This window comes from Cheilinus undulatus, linkage group 17 (genome assembly GCF_018320785.1).
Source record: "Cheilinus undulatus linkage group 17, ASM1832078v1, whole genome shotgun sequence".
In the NCBI taxonomy this organism is placed as follows: domain Eukaryota; kingdom Metazoa; phylum Chordata; class Actinopteri; order Labriformes; family Labridae; genus Cheilinus; species Cheilinus undulatus.
In genome coordinates, this window is record NC_054881.1 from 13,445,633 (window position 1) to 13,467,430 (window position 21,798).

Sequence of the window (21,798 nt, forward strand, 5' to 3'; positions counted from 1 at the left end):
TAGCTTCTGCAAACACCACTATCCACTGTAAATATTTAAACGATATAATAAAGTAACTTAGAATCAGCCATCCTATAAGGCCCTATCCTAACCACAAATTCTCAGTTTAAAAATTCCAAATGGATATCAAAACATTGGATATATTAGATATATTCAGCAATGATAACGTCTGATGTTTAATAATCAAAACAAAAGCTGGGAAAAATAAAGGCATGTAAATAACTGGTGAACTTTAAAAACAACAAAAAAGTGATTTGAAACAAATCGATTTTAAAGTCTGGTATACCCACTATTTCAGTTTTAAATGACAAAACACAAATGTTGCTGCCCATAATTTTAAACTCTAACAATATTAAAACCCTAAAAAGACGCTAAGGAGAACTGCTTTCACCAGTGAGTCCTCTTGATTCACAGATCAACAAGTGACCTGAATGGACATGTGTTTGTCAACTGGTCTGGCATCTCCCCCTCCTTAAGAGAAAATTTAACCCAGTTTTTTGAAAATGTTCAACTACTCAAATAACTTTAATGAAAAGTTGTAGCTTGGACAGTACATGGAAAAAAAACCCCACACTGAACAAAGACACAGGGCAAAACAAACACGTTTAAAATCCAAAAAGGAAGAAGGATGTGAAGGATTATTTTGGGAACACCAGCTGTGTTGTCCAAAGAAAATAAGATAAATAAGGAGAAATTTCAGGACAAATACTGTAATTAACTTGTTATCATAGGAAAACCTAAAGAGAATGAATATGAATTTACTGTATATCAGCTTAGTAATTCTGTACAAAGGTTTTTTGCCACATTTTTTTTTCCTGACACAAATTTGCAACCCACTGGAAAGAGCTTCATGACCCACCACTTAAGAACCTCTTTGCTAAATAATACCCACTAACATTAAAATGTGCATGTGTTCATGGATGTCTGCAGCCAGGTACTGTTGAAAAATACACTACATTTTCAGGTATCAGGAGTTTCAGTTTCAGGAGTTGCATGTGTGAATGCGGAAAGCCGAAATTTTTGGTATGAGTTCCTAGAAGTTTCTCCCAACAGCCTGCAAGCGTATTTCCCATATTTAGTGTGTATATGTGAACACAGTAACTAGATGGATTTGTTTCACACCTCCATCTGGTAAACCTTCCATAGACTGCGTTTGGGAAAGGGCGGAGGGTCTGAAAAAAAAACTCAGAGGCGGATTCGATGAATGTTCTGTCTGTCACATCTTTACGGGTCAATCAGAGCAACAAAACACGTGACGTAGCTGCTACCGAAGGTCACCACTACGGAGGATTAAACTCCATAGAGAGCTGCATAACGTGACTGTGGCGACTGTAGACATGTCAGTACACGACTTTTGTCTTTTTTGAAAAGAAAACAACCCAATGCTGTTCTTTGTTCTTCTTTTAATGAAGAAATGTTGTCAAGTTCTGATAAAACTTACGCTTTATCAGCATGCTAATGTCTTCTAAAATTTCACATATAACTTTTTTGTATCACATTGATACATTAGGCATATTGGCAACTGATAATCGACTGGAGGGCATTTTTATGATTTATCAGATTTTATTCAGAAGGTTTTTAAGTAATTTATGGATCATGTTGATTAGTTAGAGGTCTCATAAAAGTGTGTATCAAATATGATACAGTAGGCATTAAGGGGTTAAGATTTGGTATTGTATTTTATATTTTTATTCTATGTATCTATGCAAAGAGTCCAGATGATAAAGATACCATAAAGACATAACCAGTTTAATTGTACCACAGTGTCAACATTGACTCAACAACAGGGTCAGAGAACATCATTCACCTTGACCAACTTTCACAGCCCACGAGGACTGCCTTACGTGCCACTCTGGAGCAAATCAGATGAGTCATTTGCCTGAGCAATGCTCCTGCAGACAGCGCAGAATCAGTATCATACTGAGAAGCACAGCTCTATACTGGCAGAGAAGCATGTCATCGACATATAAATGTAATTTGTGCTATGTTCTCTAAGAACACCTTACAAACACTCTGCCTTTTATCCTGTTGTTCTCTGTCCTCTCAGTCTAACACCATTTCATGTTTTTTTTATGATATAAAGTTTGATACCATTTCTAATAACTGAGCTATCTCACGTCTTTTTCTTGCACATTTGTGTAGTAAAGAACACCCAAAGAAATGAAAAACTCTGCCTCTGGGTATGCATCATGTTTATAAAGTTAGATTAATCTGTTGAGGAGCTCACATTTCTGCACATATGAGCCTGGTGCTCTGCTCAGTGAGCTGTTGGTTTACAGTTTTATTGCAACTCTTTTTGTAAACTGCTGGATGGGAAATCGGGATCTATTACTTAGGGAAGCAGAACACCTGGGCTGAGTAAAAACAAAAGGTCATTATGGAGGAAGGGAGAGGAGGAGATAATACGGACAATTTCAGGAAAACAGCTGTGCTGAGTCTAGAGGAGTAGACACAAGGAGCTAACGGAAGAGGGCTGGAAAGAAACAAAATATAAAAACAGGGGAGTCAGAGAAGTAGTCAGGGTTGGAAGGAAAATCTGAGGTCTGAATGGGGTTTTTGTGATAGATGATGCATGAATGACCGCGTGTTTTATAAAAGTAAAGAGGAATATTCCAAGGTGATTTTTTTCCATCTAATTTCATCTTAATTACACAGCTTTGGTTGATGTTCTTGCTTCATTGATTATCATCTGAAATCTTCTAATCACTGATGATAACGAGGGTGTAAAGCAGATGTTTTATGGTACGACTATAACAGGGGAATTGACCTTTAGGGGACAAGATAGTAAAATGTATCATAGTACAGGATCATATTTTATGACACCATATTGTATCTTATCTTTTGATACCAAATCATATAATCTCGTATCCTGTTTGATCAAATGCTACTATGTCACATCCAGTCTTATTGAATCATACTGATATGAGGTATTATTACATAATAAATTGTATTTTATTGTATACTTTCTTATCCAATAATTTGATTTGTATCCTATCAGAACATAAAATACAGCCATTTTATTGTATTTTTTATTGTATTCCTCGTGATTTACTGCTCTGTTTCATGTCACATCCTCCTGTTATATCATCTTGTGTCCTATTATGTCATGTTCAATCCTATTCCACCATATTGGAATTTCTTATCTAATCTATCATTGAACATTGTTGTGTATATTTAAGAATAGTTATGTGCAGACTAACGTTTTAAGGATGTCTTTTAAACATTTCTTTAATTCCAGCATAAATCTCACCAAATGACCATGTTCTTATTTTACATTTAGGCAAACTTATGCATTTTATTTATTAAAAGGCATAAAACAGCATAATAGCATGTTAAATAATTTACTTTTACTTTTAGCCACATTTAAGTCATTTCTACCCCTTAGGGCTTTAGTCTTGTTTTAGTCCATAAAAGTCCCTCCATTTTAGTCTTAAAGGTCACCTATTTTACCCTTTTAAGACAAGTTTATATTGGTCTCAGAGGTCCCCAAAACAGACCTGTTAAGTTTTGTTGCTGAAAAAACACTCCAGTATCGGGTTTTTGCATGGCTAAAAACATCTGTTTCAGCCCTGCTCAGAATGAGCTTTTTCTATAGCTTTAGATGTTACTGAGCTGTCTGACTCCGCCCCTGACTCTGCTCCTCTCAGGAAATGGATGCGACTTGATGGATTTTGTTCTCCTGATCCTGTAGGAGGATCAGGAGAGGAAGACAGAACTTTCTTCCAAGCGGAGAGGGCAAACCAAACCTGGGGGCGGTGCTAACTCCCCACATGACATCATGAGGGGAAAATCTGAGAACGGCTTGTTTCAGCACACATTTTCTGAAAGGTAAAGAAAGAGGTGGATTTTCCTGATTCTTGGGGGGATTGTTGACAGGCCAGGGGCCCATATTTTTGCTTGAAAAGCCTGAAAGTATAAAATGTATTTTGCATAATATGTGACCTTTAACTTTTAGTCCAAGTATCTATTCTGTCCTAAGTCTGGTACCAAATCATGGTAGTGTGTTCTCGGCACTCTGCCAAACCTGGGGTCCCTGCTTTCCACAGCTGAAAAGCAGAATGGATACAGATGCATTGTATTTTGACAGATTTACCCAGAAATATGATGGACTTTGAATGTCAGACGAAAATTACATTACATTTTAGTCTAGTTTTTGTCATCTTGACGAAAACTAAAACAACTTTAAGTCAGTTTAAGTCATCAAAGAGCTATTTTTGGCAAGTCTTAATCTAGTTTTTGTCGTGTGAAAAAAGGTAGTTGACAAATATTTTTAGTCATTGCTTTATTTGACAAAATTAACACTGATAACATATTGTGCTCTATGTTATCATATTACATGGTGATTTAATATACCTAAACCAGGGACGTAGCTAAGGATTTTGGGCCCTCAGAAAGAATATTACACAAGACCCTCCCCCTTAACCAGCAATTTTTTTTTTTTACAAATATCTATGCATTTTAATGCATTTTTGAACCATAATTTCTGGATTTATAAGCAATGTTTTTACAATGGTTAAATCAATTTTACTTGCATTATTTCGCAGTGCTGAACTATAACATTTGGACATTTTTGAGGGAGGTGCAGGGGCCCCCAGTTTTTTATTTTACTCTATTTGATATAAATTTCAGTCTGTTGACCAATTGATTTAGTTGCTTTTGATTTAATAATGACACTGAATACTGTACTTAAGTAGTTTTTTGAGAACCCGTACTGTTTTGAGTACATTTTGATAATCAGCTATTTTACTTTTACTTGAGTGCATTTTGGGGGAAGTCTTACTTTATAATAAAAGTGTGACACTACCTAAATAAGCAGATAATGTGTATCCTTGTGTTGTCATTGTAAATAAGGAAACATCATATTTAACCATGCATCTTCCCAGTTGCTACTCAGTACTCAGAACTTTCAGGAAAACCTTAAATTAAATACTTTTTTACTTATACTGTTTACCTATTTTGCCCAAAGTTACTGTACTTTTACATGAGTAAAATAGTCGCACTCTTTCCACCTCTGAATTACCCTAATGTATCCAGTCGTTTTTATTCTACTGTATCATATTGTAATGGAACGTACCAGAACATTGCATACCCTATCACAACAAATCATACCATATCATACCCCATCACATCATATCATGTTGTATCATATCAAAGTATTCCCACCTATCCTTTAATAACTAGACTTAAACCATCTACAGATGGGACGTTTCTGTGGTTTGTCCATGTTCATATTGAACTGATCTGGTAAAAGTTAAAAACCCACTACACATATTGAACACAACAGGAGGGACAGTGAGAGGACAGAAAATCAATCTGCTGCTATTACTGCAAACTCTGCAGCAAAAATCAGACAGCTTGAGGTCAGACTTCCTTCTTCAAGCTATAAATTGCTCCATCTCTCCATGTTTTTTCCAGGATATAAGATCCTTCTGGCTCCTGTCATGCATCTTCTTGTCTCCCCTATATGTTATCTATCAGCCCCTAACATCTAGAGAAAATAATTTAATTTCCTTCATGCTTGGTTTTAAAGAAAGCCTGTGATTTCTATCTATAGCAACATCATATTGCATTTGTATTCCTCTGAGAAACATGGGAAGATATTGTATTGAGGGCATGTTTATTGGTGTGGCTTATTATGATTGAAGAGATTATTGCCCCTGTTATTGGTTTACAGAGTGGCATAATGAAAAATGGTTGAAAATGGGTCAAATGCTGGACAATGAAAACCTATTTATAAATGATAACAGGATCATGGCATTGTGGGTTTAGTGGAAATGAGGGCTGTGAAATGCAGGAGACAAGTGTGTAAACATGAAGAGTTTCCACCACGCTTTGTGGCTCGTCCTTGTTGGTTTGGCTAATGATGATAGACAAAGGGTTGAACTCAATGGTGGGAGGTCATTGTGACTACAGAAGATTGAAGGATTTCTATCAGGCAGCTTTTAATGCCGATAACAGACGTGTCTTTAATGGTAAAATCAAAAGTCAACTTTTGGAGTTCACCAGTATCCCGTTTTCAGAATGAACCATCAAAATCTGGTAGAAATGTAAATGCGTTTTTAGAATTATCCATTTATTTGAAGCTTCTGGGACTGCCTGAACACTCAATATCTATGTACTATATCTATGCATACTGAGAAAGAAGGAACAATTTTGATAAATGTGACAAAATACATTGAGATGCTGTATCTTAATCAGAAGAATGTTTTATCTGCAGACTTTAGATTCATCTTTTAAAGTCAAGCTTATTCAAACAAATATCCCAAAAAGGTCCTTCAGCAAGATTTCATCGCTACTCATGAAGAAATAAAATAGTAATCCTTGCTTTAAAAAAGCCCTATAGATTTAAATGCTATTCTTATATTTGCAATTGTATTTTAATTTCAATTATTATTTATTGTTATTTGCAATTTGGTCACTTTAGGTTTTTTCAAAGCTCCGTCATCTTCATGCCTTCAGGCATCTGCACTGATACCATGATGGTGTAATATTATCAACAGTGAGTTTTGCAATGCAGGATGATGACAGTACACGGCACACTGGGAGCTCCACATTGTGAGTCATCGTCATTCAAGTCAAAATTGTTCTTTATAAGTAGTTTTATTTGTTGTCTCTTTTGAAACCTGCATACCAGCTGATCAAACAGCTGACCAGTGCTGAGGCAGAAAAACACACAGCCTATTTACTGCATCACAAAATAGTAAAATAGTGCCAAACAGAGGGGCTTTTCTCTGTTATGCCTTCATTTAAGCCAGCACTGATTTTCAACCCAATTTGACATAAAATTCTCTAAATTACTCAAAACAACTAGGGCTTGGGTGTTCCAACAGCCCCACCATAATACAACTCTACCTGTCTGCAGCGCTGTGAAGCCCAGCTTGCTTACTCGTACCCTCAGTACTCTCCTTAAAGGGGTAATGCAGACTTTAATCTCTTGTTTAGTAATACAGTTACTACTAAGAAGTACCATTAACAACTTCCAAAATACCAAAATGCCTGTTGAAAAACATATTGCACTTGGAATTGGGCTATAGAAACAATCACAATTGTTCTTGAAACCATGCAATATCATGATAGATACTATGCAAATCCAGTATAATGATACATGAAACGTTGTGAGTTGAGTGGGTCCTTTCCTCCTTATACTGAGTACAAAATAATTTACTTATAATGTTTCCACATCTGTGCAAATATCTATAAGTTTAGGCATAACACCACAATTGTACATTTACTGCTGACTTTGTTGCTGCTATCCACACCAGTATGTTTCTCTTCCTGATACAGTATTGCACTTTTAATCCAAAAACAACTCTGGCTCCTGCCTCTTGTTTATTTTTCTAACATTTCTTCCCTGTTTGTCCCACTTCTCTGCACGTGCAGATGTACTGTTCTCTAGGGATCAATAAAGCTCAGCTAATCAAAGAACAACCTCCACATACGAAGGTTATGTATAATATTAGACAAGCTAACATAATGATGCATGTTTGTTTACCTATTATTGCTAACATAATCACTGTTTGCTAACCTCGACCTGTGTCAACAAATACTCTCAAGCAAAGATGTGGAGTTCTGCCATGTCTGACTGTGCTGGTTCAAAATGTACAGTGAGTCAGTCAAGTTTTCAGGTGAAAAAACTCGATGTTTCTGAGTTTTAAAATACTTTGAGGTATAATTTACAGAAGTCCCCAGATTTACTTGGTATTAGGGGAAACTGAATGGATTTAAATGTATGAATGCTATTCTCATGGTGCCTTCAAATTCATGAGAGGAGACCACATGAATGCCCTTCTCTTATGGTATTTGACACACTGTGATAGGAAATTTTCTGAAAGCGGCAACTTCATGAGCTGTGACGTGTTTGGTGACATTTTCAGAAATGGCAGAGCTTATGTATTTCAGTTTTTAGACTCACATGAAACCAAAAGGAGTCATGGCAAATGTTAATCTAGATCAGCACCTTCATCTTCTTGTTTTATTTTCCTCCGTGTGGCATTTAAACACAAATGAGTGATGCAAAGTGAGCATTTCCATGAAGAAAGCCAAGAGAGAAAGGGATGTGGGCAGTAATGGATTGTAATTTCTTTCCAAAATGGATCAGAAATTGATCTCTGATATGTTTTAATCTCTTCTTTTCAGCAAACTGAAAAAATGACATGCAATCTAGATTGAAAAATGTGTTTAAGTAGGAGCAGAGCCCCCAAAAATCACTGCTGTGTTGTGTTAAATGTCTGCTTTATTAAAGGAAATGAAGCTGGTCAGAAGCCTTCAGTAACAGCTGCCAAAAAGGAAACATACTCCAGATTCTAGGAAAAAAAGGGGGCTGAGGAATCTTAATCACTTAATCTGCTGGTTAACCAAACAACATAAAACCACAGCTTGTGTGGAAGAATGGGTGGCTATCAGGCCTGAGGACAGCCTCGCTGAGTGGTTTCATTGTCCTCATGGCGTGAAATGTGCTTTCATCTTGATGAACGGGAGCGTGAATACAGCTCATTCAACAGCTGATGAATCACCGAGGTGTCGACTGACACATCTGACAAACGCACACAAACCTCGATTCTCACACTGCTGAGAATGTGTGGCACACATATGGCTCCACACTCTTCAGCAGCACACATCATTGGCTACTTAATTAAAAGGATGATCATCACTGTTAAGTGATTCGTTTATACCTTCACTATCACCTTAAGATGAAAATAACTGATGAAAATGAGACTAGTGAAAAGTGTCAAATCCATCCATCCTGGCACGGACATGTCCTGACATTTCCCTCTCTACTGACCCAGTCACACCATCACCAGGTGTCAGAACTTAAGTCTCAATTAACCCCCCATGTGCTCTAGAAGGCTTTCATCACTCACCACTGGTTTGGCATTAGAAAAGACATTCATTAAAGAATGGTTGTAAAAAGGGTGTGAAATTTTAACCCTTTCATTGATTTACCATGTTGATTAAATTTGCATGGGAAGGAGCTGATACCTCAGTGTTGACCGTAGGAATGGTTAATTTTAGATAACAGTTGAGACTATAAAAGCAATCTACATTTTACTAAATGTTGTATTACCATTTGTTTCCCTACTAAATACAAAGTGTCACAGTCATTTTTTTATTTGACAAATAAAGCAAAAAGTTTTTTTTCATGGTACTGGTCTGGCCATGGTTATTATATTTCACTAAAACTAACTAAAACTTAAATGTAAAAATCATTTTAGTTAACTGAAACTAAATAAAAAGCAAGCTTTACAAAAAAACTAAAACTGTATCACATGCTTACAAAACTAACTAAAATGAAATAGAATTAGGGACAAAATGTCCTTAGTTTTAATCTTTAACACTAGCATACTGGCTGACATGAACACCCAAGCCTGGAAAGAGTAAACATGCCGGATTTAATTGAAGACAACTTTAAACAATGGTAATTTTAGGTCTTAAACATTAAAATTGAATTATTAAAATATAGAAGTACAGAGACCTTTTGGGTCTTGCGCCTGGCAGGTATCTCTAATTTCAAACAAAACTAACACTAAAACTAATAAAAACTAAACTAAAACAGAGCATTTTTGCAAAATAAAAACTAAAATAAACTTAAAAAACAGTGGTAAAAAAAAAACTGAAAATTGAAACAAAAGGTGAAAACCAAATAAAAATAAAACTAAAGAAATTTTCAAAATGATTATAACCTTGGGTATTCTGCTTAGTTTTATGTAGCAAAAATGTAAAAGATAGTCATTTTGTCATGGATTTAGCTATGTGGATTCGTAGTATCAAAGCTCTTAAAAAATATCACACGTTGCGGCTGAATTAAAGATGTTGAATAAGGGATATGAATGCCAGAATCCATCCATAGATTGGCAAAAAGGTAGGCTTCTGGATACAATTTACTTCATAAAGATCTGTTTGACGGTTCCTGAGATATTGAAAACAACGCATGCGCTTCCACTTGGAACGGTCAGTGATCCTGGGCTCAGCGTGTTTTAAGGTCTTAATCAGTGATGGGCAACTGGGGGCCACATATGGCCCTTTTTTTACTTGATGCAGCCCACAAGTCAATTTAAAAAAAATCAAGACACAGAAAAGTAAATTTGAGCTATACCTGGCTGTAATTGTTGCTGATTAAATAATATTTCTATGTATTATTAGAAAGATTTGCATTAAATATTATTTTTGTAAAAGAAATATTATAATATCCCTAAGTTTATGTTCATTGTATCAAAGAAACAGTTTAAATTCTGTGTCTATCTGATTAAATCAGATGCCATCATTTGCATTGCGTTCAAAAGTATAAATGATTTGTTAAGGAATTGTGATGACAGCTATGAATTTGTCCCTTTCATTTAATTAGAGCTTATTATCCTTGTTAACTTGAAAGTATCCTGCAATTTGTCCAAAATTGGCCTTTATAACACGAAAATTTCATTTTTTTCCTCAATATCTTGCCTTATTTGTGATGTTTTCTCACCATGATTGAAAGGTCATTTTAACCTTCTTTATGGCCTCCAGCATTATTCGTGACAGGTTAAGGTCCATCATTAAGGAATTGCTTTTTCTTTTAATTGCTATTAATTGCAAATAAATCCACCAATGTTCCTTAATGTCTCAGTACACTTAAAAAAAAAACTCAGACAGGTCAGAGGACCAGTCAAAAGTCAACTAGACCTTGTGTTACCAGAGAGGGAACTTTTTAAATGGATAGATAGTTGTTTATTGTCATTGCATTGTAAAAACACAATGAAATTACGTTTCATTCTCCTCTGTAGCAGGAAACACAGTTGTCTAAGCGTGGGTTAGAAATCCTTCTGTCGGTAAAGATGTAAACTCCGTGGGTATGCTGTCAGTTCTGGTGTACATGTAGGCTTTGTTTTGCTGCTAGTGATGGAGCGCCAGGCCGCTGCGTTTGTATGCGCTGCCCCATGCTATCTCAATAGGTAGCATTCAGTAATCTGCTGTTGATCAGGCAGTGTTCCATGACAGTTACTGGCAGTTGTTGTTAGTTTTTAAGCTAGCCAGGAGTTGTAGTTGAGACTGAGGTCTTCTTTTTCATCTTCTTTGGGTTTTTCTTGATGGAAATTTCCCGTCCTTTCTCTCAGAAGTGTCCCGGACGATCCATCTTCTTTGTTTTCATAGGTTACAACATATGTTGTCAACGTAATTGTGAAAAAACACTATAGGTGTTACAAGATTTACTGTTTCCTTATTTCCTTTCCAATCCATAACAAGTTCCTTTTTCCCTGATTAGGTTGTCATAATCTTCAATCTACCCAAAGTCTCTTATTTTCTTCCAAAGTAAAGGAAGGTCCATATTCAAACAGGAAATGAGTTACCCTTAGTTTGAGATGGATCAAAAATCCAAAATGAAACAAGAACAGTTCTAAATGCAAAATAGGGCCATGAGGGCAATTACTTGTGATAAACAGAAATTCTAAAATTAATCGCCATTTAAAAACTTTTAAACCTTTGACATCCCTTTTTCCTAAGAAATTCATTAAAAAAAACAAAACAAAACATAGCGCTATAAACCCAAGATAATGACATAAATAAGCTAAGATGTCCAGAAAACATTCCTAAAGTGACCATTATTCCTTGAAAATGAATCTGAATCAAAGTAAAGATGTATGTCTGCTTCGGGCTTCCATAGAAATTCACATTCAGAAAAAACATCAGTGCCATTTCGTCATGCAGCTTTAAACACAATTAAATTCTGAATGAAAACTTAGTACAAATGAAAGCACATGAAAAATGAAGATTTGACTCACAGGTTCTTGGATTTCTTCTTCTTTGTCCCGTCAGAGCCAACCTCACAGCTACAGGGGGATCCGGAGCTCAGCTGGGGGGAGATGAAGGAGAAGACACACTGCATCATCCGGCCTCCTCACAGAAAGAAAGGCCCTGTGCTTAAAGCAGATACTGTCTCTAGCTTTAACTCTTCCCAAACACTAACGAAGCTAACTTGTAAATCCTCAGTGAGTCCAGTTAGGCTTGACTAAAACTGGCCTAGTCTGCAGCACACAGCCAGCCACAAGAAAGCTTAATCCATAGCAGCAGTCCACAGAGTAAATCCCAGCAGGCGCAGCTCCTAGTGGTGAGTAACACAGAGAGTGTGTATGCAGCAGATGGTGTTTGTAAACAGTTTATGTCTTGGTTTAGCAAAGTCAGGAGATTCTGAGAGCGTGTGAGAGTGTGAAAGACCGCGGCTGTTGTTTTCTGTTGGCCTCCAACTGTGCTCCAGGTTTGAAGTGTGGAGCCAAGACCCCCGGTTTCACATTACACTTTCTGCCAACCCTCCATTGTGATTGGTTGGTAGAAAAAAGGAAGTTGCCTTAGGGTGGGGAAGAGGTCAATCTGCACTAATCTAATGGCCTGGAGCTGCCCCATTGTATGTGTGTGTAAGGCTCTAAATAATGAGCCATTGTATTACAGGAACAGGAGTTGAATCAGAGCTGGACCCCAGTAACAGCTGGTAACACATGGTGAGTGAGGATTCTATCAACCTTCAGAAGGAGGACGTTTTGACCAAAGTAGGGACGCATTCAGGCTGACCTTCTTATTCTCAAGATGTTTGAATTAAAGAACACATTCAAGTCATCCCCTATAGTTTTAAATTTATACCAATTTCCAAAAAAGTTGAGGCAATGTGTAAAATGCAAATAAATCAGAATGCAACTTTATTCACAGTAGAACATAAACAAAATATCAGATGTTGAAACTGAGACACATTACCATTGCTTATTTTGAATTTAATGGCAGGAGCACATCTAAAAAAAGTAGGGACAGGGCAATAAAAGGCAGAAAAAGTAAGTGTTACTAATGAAAAACAGCTCAAGGAGCATTTTCAAACTAACCAGGTTAACTGGCAACAGGTCAGTAACATGATTGGGTATAAAAGGAGCATTTAAGAGAGGCAGGGTCTTAGATGTGAAGCTGAAATTGAGGAACAATTTCAGAAAAATGTTCCTCAACGTAAAATGGGAAAGACTTGGAATATCCCACCATCTACAGTACATAATATTATTGAAAGATTCAGAGAATCTGAGGAAACATCTATGTGCAAGGGACAATGTTGAAAAGTAGATAGTGGATGATCTTTGGGCCCTGCATTAAAAACATGCATGATTCTGTTATGGGAATCACTGCATAAGCTCAGGAGGACTTCCAGAAGTCAGAAACACTACTGTCTTCTTTTGACAGAAACTCTTTTACGAGGGACTCAGGCAATATGGAAAACTGTTTGAAATTCTCTATGAAAACCAAAGATGTGGTGTCATGCAGACGAAAGGTTAGTGGGACCATCTAGCTTGTTATGAGCGCACAATGCAAACTCTGCATCTCTTGCCTTATAGCAAGATGGTTCCTGCTTCTGACAGGACAGGTTTGAATATTCTCCCTTTGCATGGATGGGTTCTCTCTGGGTACTCTAGTTTCCTCCCACAGTCCAAAACCATGCTGGTTAGGTTAACTGGTGAGACTAAATTGCCCACGGGTGTGAGTGTGACTGCTTGTTTTTTTTTATGTCAGCCCTGTGATTGACAGGCGACCAGTCTATGGTGTACCCCCCCTTCTGTACAATGACAACTGGGTTTGGCCCCAGCCCCCAACGACCCTGAATGGGATAAGTGGGGTGGATAATGGATGGATGAATGGATATAACAAATTGCATGTGACTTGTATGCTATATATTGCATTGCATTGTACTGTCTGCCATCTAATCTTTTTGTATTGCATTGCATCGGGTTGTATGAAACGCATGCACAGAATTTTAAACAGCTGTTATCAATTTAATTAAACTGCATTGTGTTGTGTAAACCGTGTCAAATTTTATTGTTTCATACCCTGTTGTGCCCTGTGACTGACTGGCAACCAGTCCAGGGTGTTCCCTAACTTTCTCCCAATAACAGCCAAGGATTGGCTCTAGCCCTCCTAGACCTTAAACACAGATAATGGATGGACATCCTAATGAATTGAAATTGACTGTATTGCATTTTTTCCTAATTTTATTGTATCGAATATATTGTATTGTATCAAATTGCATTTTGCGACTTCAGATCAGTTTGTTATGTATTGTATGATAATACCAATTTATAGCATTGTATAGTTTCAAATAGTATTTCATCATAGTGAACCATTTCAAATTAGCCTTTCAGGATGTCAAAAATATTTAATTTTTCAAGCAACCCTTTATGTAAGGAACTTGACATTTTGGGAAATCTGATTTTCTCTCCTTCAAGAAATTGAAATAGAAGATTAGTACATAACTTTTATGTGTCCAATTTTACACTCATACATTGAAAGTATGTTTTTGTGTGCAGACAATGTGCTTTTCAGACTATCATTTTATTTGAAAAATAACACTAGTCCCCATTTTCTGTGTTTTTTGGCGATACATCTAGGTAAATATAGCAGCTGCAAGAAGTGATATCCTGTTGTGCAAATGGATTCTTGATGAACCTTGTCAATACATCACCTATATAAAGCTGTTTAAGCGACTGGCAAAGAATACAGAAAAACAGCAGGTGCCAGTTTAACCCATAAGGACCCACCATAGTAGAGGTGTCACATGACCTTTCAGTGTTAATTCATGAAGTCCCTAAATTAAACTCACTGAACATTTGAACAGAATTCTTATTTCAAGATAGAAAAAAATGGGTTACAGAAATGCAAAAAGGGGTAAAAATGGGTGGAAAATGTTGAAAAGACGTTAAAAAGTGGCAAAATTGGGTATAAAGTGGAAAAGTTGCAAAAATCACCAGATGAAATAGGAAATTTGGGTTCAAAAGTCACAAAAATGAGTTAAATGTAGAAAACATGGGCTAAAAATATAAAAAGTGGCATAATTGAGTAGGATCAGTGGTGAGAAGGGGTTAAAAAGCCCACATTCTATGAATCCAGCACACATGCATTGATGTCATCAACGAATCATTACTGTTTTTGAGTCTGAAAAAAAAAAGACTTTTCTTGTTAAATCTAATTGATTTGACTTGTGCTGTATTAATACAAATGAAAATGTATAGGAAGTGTTATGCCCCCCCTATGTTTTCTATTAGGAGAGCTGGGTGCTTTATGACTCAGCACATGACTGCAGGAGATGGGGATTAACCTCCAACCTTCCAGTTGAAAGACAACCAACTCTACCGACAGATCCATGGATGTTTGAGGAAACTCCTCAAAGCCCTCTTGAGATGGTGCTTTCACAAGCAAGGGATGAACAGGCTCAAAAACTTTAAACTTTGAACCCCAAAAATTGAATCAGTTCATCCTTTAGCCAGAGTGAACATTTCTGCACTGTTTGAAGAAAGTCAGGTAAAGTTCTTGAGATACTGCATTCAAAATGATGGCTTGGAGATGGCCAACCTGAAACATAATGCAAACAGCCTCTGCTACCACCAGTGCGGAGGCTTAAAAGGCTAGCAGTTATTTTTCTGTTGTTATAAATAAAAGCTTTGTACCAGGAGAAGAGCATAGAAACTACTCATGGATGTCATGGTTGAAAACTGTTCCTTGTTCAGTGCTGATGTGGGTCAGTATGTGTGTAAGCACTCCTTGACCTGAGATATTCCTATCTGAGTTATAGTAAGTGAACTATCTTGTTTTCTTTCTGATGGTAAAAATGAATGTTAAAGTCTGTAAACTGATTCATCTGCTCACTTGTCCAGGACATATCTGCCTTATCCCTCCACTTCATTATTCCTCTCTCCAACTGAGATTCAGATTGAAGGAAGTGTACGCTGATGCACTCAGTGCTTTCTGACTAAAGTCACAGTTGACTGTGAAAGGTGAGCGAGTGTCTGTTATGTAGGAGCTGTCTAAAAATAAGTACAAGTTAAGTGAAGGGACAGAATATTTTTAGAGCTGCTGTTTGATGGGAACAAAGGCTTGCTGAGTGTATTCCCATGACTTCAAAAAGGCCTGGTGTGTATTTTCAAGCTAATTTAGTATTCTGTTTCATAACCAAAACCACCATGATGCATTCTCACACTACAATGATATATCAGGTCCTAAAGTTACTAAATCATCCTTTCCGAGAGAGTCTCTGTCACAAGGTTCAAGTCATTTAAGGTAAGAAAAAAAGATAATATCTAATCATTAATCTCAGCAAAACAAGGAATTTCCAGTCTTGGAGGAGCTGCCAGCCACGCTTTTCCCTGAAACCACTCCAAACAGTCAGCAGACGATGTAAACTTTGCCCCTTCTAGAGACACGTCACCCTGCTGTAGCCCCCCAGGACAGGATCATTCAGTGGAGTGAATTATGCTGCGTAGTCAGTGGAGATCAGAGGGAGAATGGTCTGCTTGCTGGGTCAGCCTTTGCTCGACTCACTGCCTGCATGCAGGCTCTGAATGCTCATTGACACTACGCTGCTATGTTCCAGCTGGATGAGGTCCACATGGAAACTCACTGAGTCAAATGTGTCTGAGTCCAAGCTACAGCTGCCATAACCTAATTGGATAATAACAACAAGATCTGAGATGCTGAAGCTAAAACATTTAACCATTTCATTAAAATGTTGGGTTGTTATAAATTTGAGAGTAGCAACATATCTCAAAAAAGTAGGGACAGGGCAACAAAAGGCTGGAAAAGTAAGTGGCGCTAATGAAAAGCAGCATTTTGCATTTTTAAAGAGGTTGATTGGCAACAGGTCAGAAACATGACTGGATATAAAAGGAGCATTTTAGAAAGGCAGAGTCTCTCAGAAGTAAAGATGGGCAGAGTTTCACAAAGCTGTGAAAAACTGCATCTAAAATTCTGAGACAATTGAATATCTCACCATCTACCATGTATAATGTCATCAAAAGATTCAGAGAATCTGGAGAAATCTCTGTGCCCAAGAGACAAAACGGAAAGTCAACATTGAAGTGATCTTCGGGCCCTCAGGCGGCTTTGTTAGTGCAAAGTTGTTAGTTTTTCAGGGCTGATGCTGATATCAATTATGAGTAGTTTATAAGACCATTACCTGATATTTGAAACCAGTTCGCAACAGTATGACATACAAAATATACTTAATATTGCAGAAGTAAAATTGCATGATCAAAAAAGAGAAGAGGAAAATAATAATATGTAGTCCTAGCTCTACCAGCATTAAAAACTGCACAAAGCAGTAGAAGCCAGTACTGGTTAGTACTTATGCGACATCCAGCCAATCAGACTGTGTTGTAGCAAGGACATTTGTGGAGACTGTGGAGAGTGAAACAAAGCCAGAGGGGATACTGCTGATACTGATAATCAGCCAATTGCCATACAAAGGGGGCCAGTTATCAGTTAGGCTGACAATTGGTCGACCCCTAGTATGCTGTGCCATCCATAAATGCAAGTTTAAGGTGCATCGTGCAGAGAAGAAGCCAGAAGCGTTGCCATCTTCTCTGGGCCTAAAGCCTGGTATACACTGTGCGGTTTTGGGTTTCTCCAGATGAAAGATGACCAATCGTGGTGATACCTTTGGTCATGGCTCTAAAATGGGGGTCCTATGTCACACTGTGAGACAGTCTGGCAGACAACCATTGTCATGGTCTTGCAACCAAAGTTAGCCCGGGATAATATTCTGATAGTGTCAGAAATTTAGGATGACCAGTGACACAATGTGACTGCTGTTACGACCAACATCGACCAACCAACCAATAGGAATGCAGCAGGAGAATGACAGAATGATGAACGTGACAATGGCACCAACAAACAAACAATTTATCAATGGAATGAAGACAATGCCAAAATGCAGAAGTTTGTGGGATTCCAACAAAGAGCAAAATGTTGATGTTGCTTTGCTTCATTATTTACCGCAGCACTGATGGCGTAAATGGATGATCTATACTGATGACGTTTATTTCATGGATATTGGCAAATGTAGTAGCCTGAGATTCAGCGGCTTTTAGAGTGAGTTGTCATCGTTCAGTCTTCACACATCAAACTTGAGATTCATGTCTCACAGAGCAGTATGCCAGGAACTTATAAGATTGCTAAAAATGCACAGTCTGTAGGAGTTTTAAGCACATTTAAAATGGATGGAGGCAAATCTGGAAAACTATTCAGTGGTAAAATCAATCAAAACTTAAAATTCTCTTTGGAAACCACAGATGCTGCTTCCTGCAAACTAAAGAGAAGAGGGACCATCCAGCCTGCATCTGTGATGTATGGGGTTGCATTAGTACCTATGGAGTGGGCAGCTTACACATCTGGAAAGGCATTATTAATGCTGAAAAGTATAAAGAGGTTTTAAAGCAAAATATTCTCCAATACAGACAGCATCTCTGTCATGAAAGGCCTTGCATATTTCAGCAAGACAATGCTAAAACACATACCGCATCTATCACATTAGCATGGCTTCACAGTAGAAGAGTCTGGGTGCTGAGATGACATGCCTGCAGAATATCCAGGACTGTTGACCTGCTAGAATCCTTTAACTGACTAGAATGGGACAACATTCCTCTCCCAAAACTCCAGCAGCTAGTCTCCTCACTTCCCAGACATTTACAGACTGTTGGTAAAAGACGAGGGGATGCTACACAATGGTAAACATTACCATGTCCCTACTTTTTTGACATGTAAACCTGCCATCAAATTCAATATGAGCTCATATTTTTCATGAAATGTCTCAGCTCCAACATCTGGTGTCGTTCATCTTTTATTGTGAATAAAATATGGGTTTCTTAGTTTTGCAAATCATTGCATTCTGTTTTGTATTCACATTTTACCTAGTGCCCCAACTTTTTGGGAAATTGGGTTGGAAGTTTAACCTCAGATTTCTTTTTTATCTTTATCCCTCCTGAAGCTAGACCCCAACCAGGCCCCCCACACAAGGGACTTATCCACTCTCTCTCCCAGACTGCCCGGCAAAGGCCAGTGGAGCATAAAAAGTCTGACTCTGTTCTAAAAATAACCCTGGTGTGTGTTCAGGGGTGTGAGTGTGCATGCATATGTGTATACTGCTCACCGAAGACAGAAAGAAAACACTGATTCTGCCAAAGACCACACAACAATACAGCCCCCTGAGGCATGTGATGCAGATGTTGACACTCTTAAGGGCTGCTGGATGGCCGTGCAGACACACAGATAAAGATTGAAATGGGCTACATGTGTGTTGCACACGTGTTTTTCTAACCACTTCTACAGTCTATAGTGTTTCTTTATGCACTACACGTGTGAAGGAAATCACGTTTCTGGCTAAAGTAAGTTCAGGAAAAAATTTTGTAGGCACACATGACCTGTCAACATGTCTGTTTAGCCAAAGCGAAGAAAGAATAGTGTGTGTGCATATCTATGAGTGGGAAAGAAGTTTGAGACACAAATGGTCTGCTATTCCCTGATAACTGTCTGTCTTTGTCTCAACAAACGTCACATTCTTCGCTTTTTCTCTGCACCAACAAACACAATCAAGGAACAATATTGTGAACGTAGCTCAGAGACAGTCTTGACCCACTCAACCCAAACTCCCAATCCTCCATCAACCTAAAATCATGACAGGTGGAGTAATGAATCTCTCTTTGTGTATTTAAACTTCTTCTCACCAGCTAAACTCCTGCTGCTTTTCTTCATCAGACCTCCCTCAGGCTGCTCGCCTCCTTCTCGTTTCATTGTTTCTTCTTTTATCTTCAAATAAATTGGCATGCCAGCGCATAAACAGTGTTTCTTGGATCCAGACAATCTCCTACTCGTTTAGCACAGTCATAGATTGGTGCTCTGTTTTGGAGGCTAGTTTCCTGACATTGTGGGTCTGTACTGTGTGAGTCATGCTGCTTTTAGGGCTGACGCAGAAACATCCTCCAACCTGGCATCACGACCTTGCTGCTCACCTCAATTTATAGAAACTGTGAGGTTGATCGGCCTCCAAAGAAACACAAGTTTTCAGAGTAACTACAACGAAGCAAGCCAGGATAAGTGTTGTGATACACATCATCTTAATGAGCCTGATGGGATAACAGATTAGCAAATGAACCATTCCTAATCACAGGTAATGTTATTTGAGCATCAAAAGAAGCAGAAGAATCATGGTTTAAACTGTCTTCCTGTGTTGGGATTTCTATTGTGTTTTGCAACTTCAAGTTTCCCTGCAGCTGTGCAGCTCTTTAAGTTTAGCTCTCATCCTGCAGTAACATAAGCTGTGTTTCCATTATCCTTAGAAATGTGCAAAATCTAAATATTGCAATAAAAAAATTGTTAATGGAAACACCTGAATTTCAAAAACCCTCTCAAATATTGCTAAAAAGTTTTTACGCTCTCATGAGGAGGTTTTTCAGACGTTTCGGTATAGAAATATATGCAAAAGTGCAATGGAAACACTTTTTTCCTATTAACAAGTCACAGGATTTGACATATGGTGTCACATGACATTCACTCTGAGACAACATTGCATGGTACGTGTGGACAGAAGAGGAGACGAGACTTTTCTTAACATCATACTTAAACCCTTAAATGTGGCTTTTGCCATACATACGGACTTTGCCTCTGAACTGTCATTCATTGAGTACGTCTTTGTTCAAAATCATCAAGACAACCGCTGTAGATGAAATCATGACTGTACCAACTGTGCTGAATGTTGTTACTCATTGTTTTGGTTATATATGAGTATGACCTGGCACCAACTAAATTTACTTTATCCCCAAATGGTGCCAAACCGAGCTGTCAATAGCTACTGTTTGCAGATGGTTGTGTTACAATTAAATACTTCCAAAATGAGTATTTGACTGGGGTTGTTAGCATGAAATGATGGAAAAATGCTAAGAATTTAGTTAAATCACTAGCCATTCTTTTGCTCACTACAGAGGGATCCGTCTTAAACCATTTAGCTGCCTACTCATGTGCATCTGTGAAAGTAATGTGTCTAAAGTAAAGCAGTAGTTTTTTTTTAAACCAAACTAAAACAACAATAGGAATAAAGCTTTATCTGTCAACCAGTCAACTTCACTGCTGAGCTACAAAACACTGCACTCACTTTTCAAAAGTACTGTCAGCCAAGTCAGTAACAGAGGAAGGGCAGGGGTCATGTTGATTCTACCTTAAAAACACTGTTCCTTTAAAGGAAAATTGCATCTTTTAATGTTTCTTCTGGGAAGAAGGCCCTTTTATTCAGAAGTTTCATTGAATCTGTAATAATCTTTGTTTTGTCGCTATTCCGATAAGAATAGACTAGGAGGTCTTGTAAAAACAGCCAGTGAAATCTCAGGAAGCTGGCAGATTTGGCTTCAAGCCATTTATAACAGGCAGGACCTGAGGAGGGCTAAAGCTATACTGGATTGTCCAAATCCTCCACATTAGACTGAGTCTGAGCTTTTGCCCTCAAGCCATCATTTCTGGGAATCAGTGAAGACTCCAGATCTTGTTATGCCCTCAGCAATTCAGAATGGAAATTAGCCCTCAGGCTGTGCTTCTTGCACTATTATTGTACATTGACACACCTGCACCTTGCACTCTGCACTCCTGACTGATTTTATGGTTGATATTAAAATTAAATCTTTTATATTATGTTACTCTAATAGTGTCAGGGCTGGTTTTAATTGGGGCTGGTTCTATGGTTTATGTTGTCCTTCTTTGTTGTCTTTCTGTGCGCTAATGACGCAAATAAAGATAATTTGAATCTGAAGGCTGCCAAAGATAGAAAAATATGAAAACCTTGTACCCTTGTTGCACCAGGTCTGAATGTTGAAGGTCTGTTGATAAAATTAATCAATAATAGATTGGCAGCCTCAAGTTAATTGAGGGATAAAGACAGTAAAATAGGTTAGAATTTTCAGAAAAAAATACTGAAGAGAACCGTTCTACATTTTGAAAACTATGGATGTTTAACGGTGATAAGTACGTGGCTTTTTGTGAATCTGG

At 37.8% G+C, this 21,798-nt stretch overlaps 1 protein-coding gene across 3 annotated transcripts in view; it reads right to left on the reverse strand.

The window, feature by feature from the left end:
* The window catches only part of rgs3a (regulator of G protein signaling 3a), a 299,175-nt gene that overhangs the window by 15,425 nt on the left and 261,952 nt on the right, over positions 1 to 21,798 (reverse strand). For all 3 annotated transcript variants that reach the window (XM_041810282.1, XM_041810284.1, XM_041810283.1), the window contains one exon: positions 11,754 to 11,824. In XM_041810282.1, coding sequence (XP_041666216.1) covers positions 11,754 to 11,824 — 71 coding nt within the window. The remainder of the gene's footprint in view (positions 1 to 11,753; positions 11,825 to 21,798) is intronic.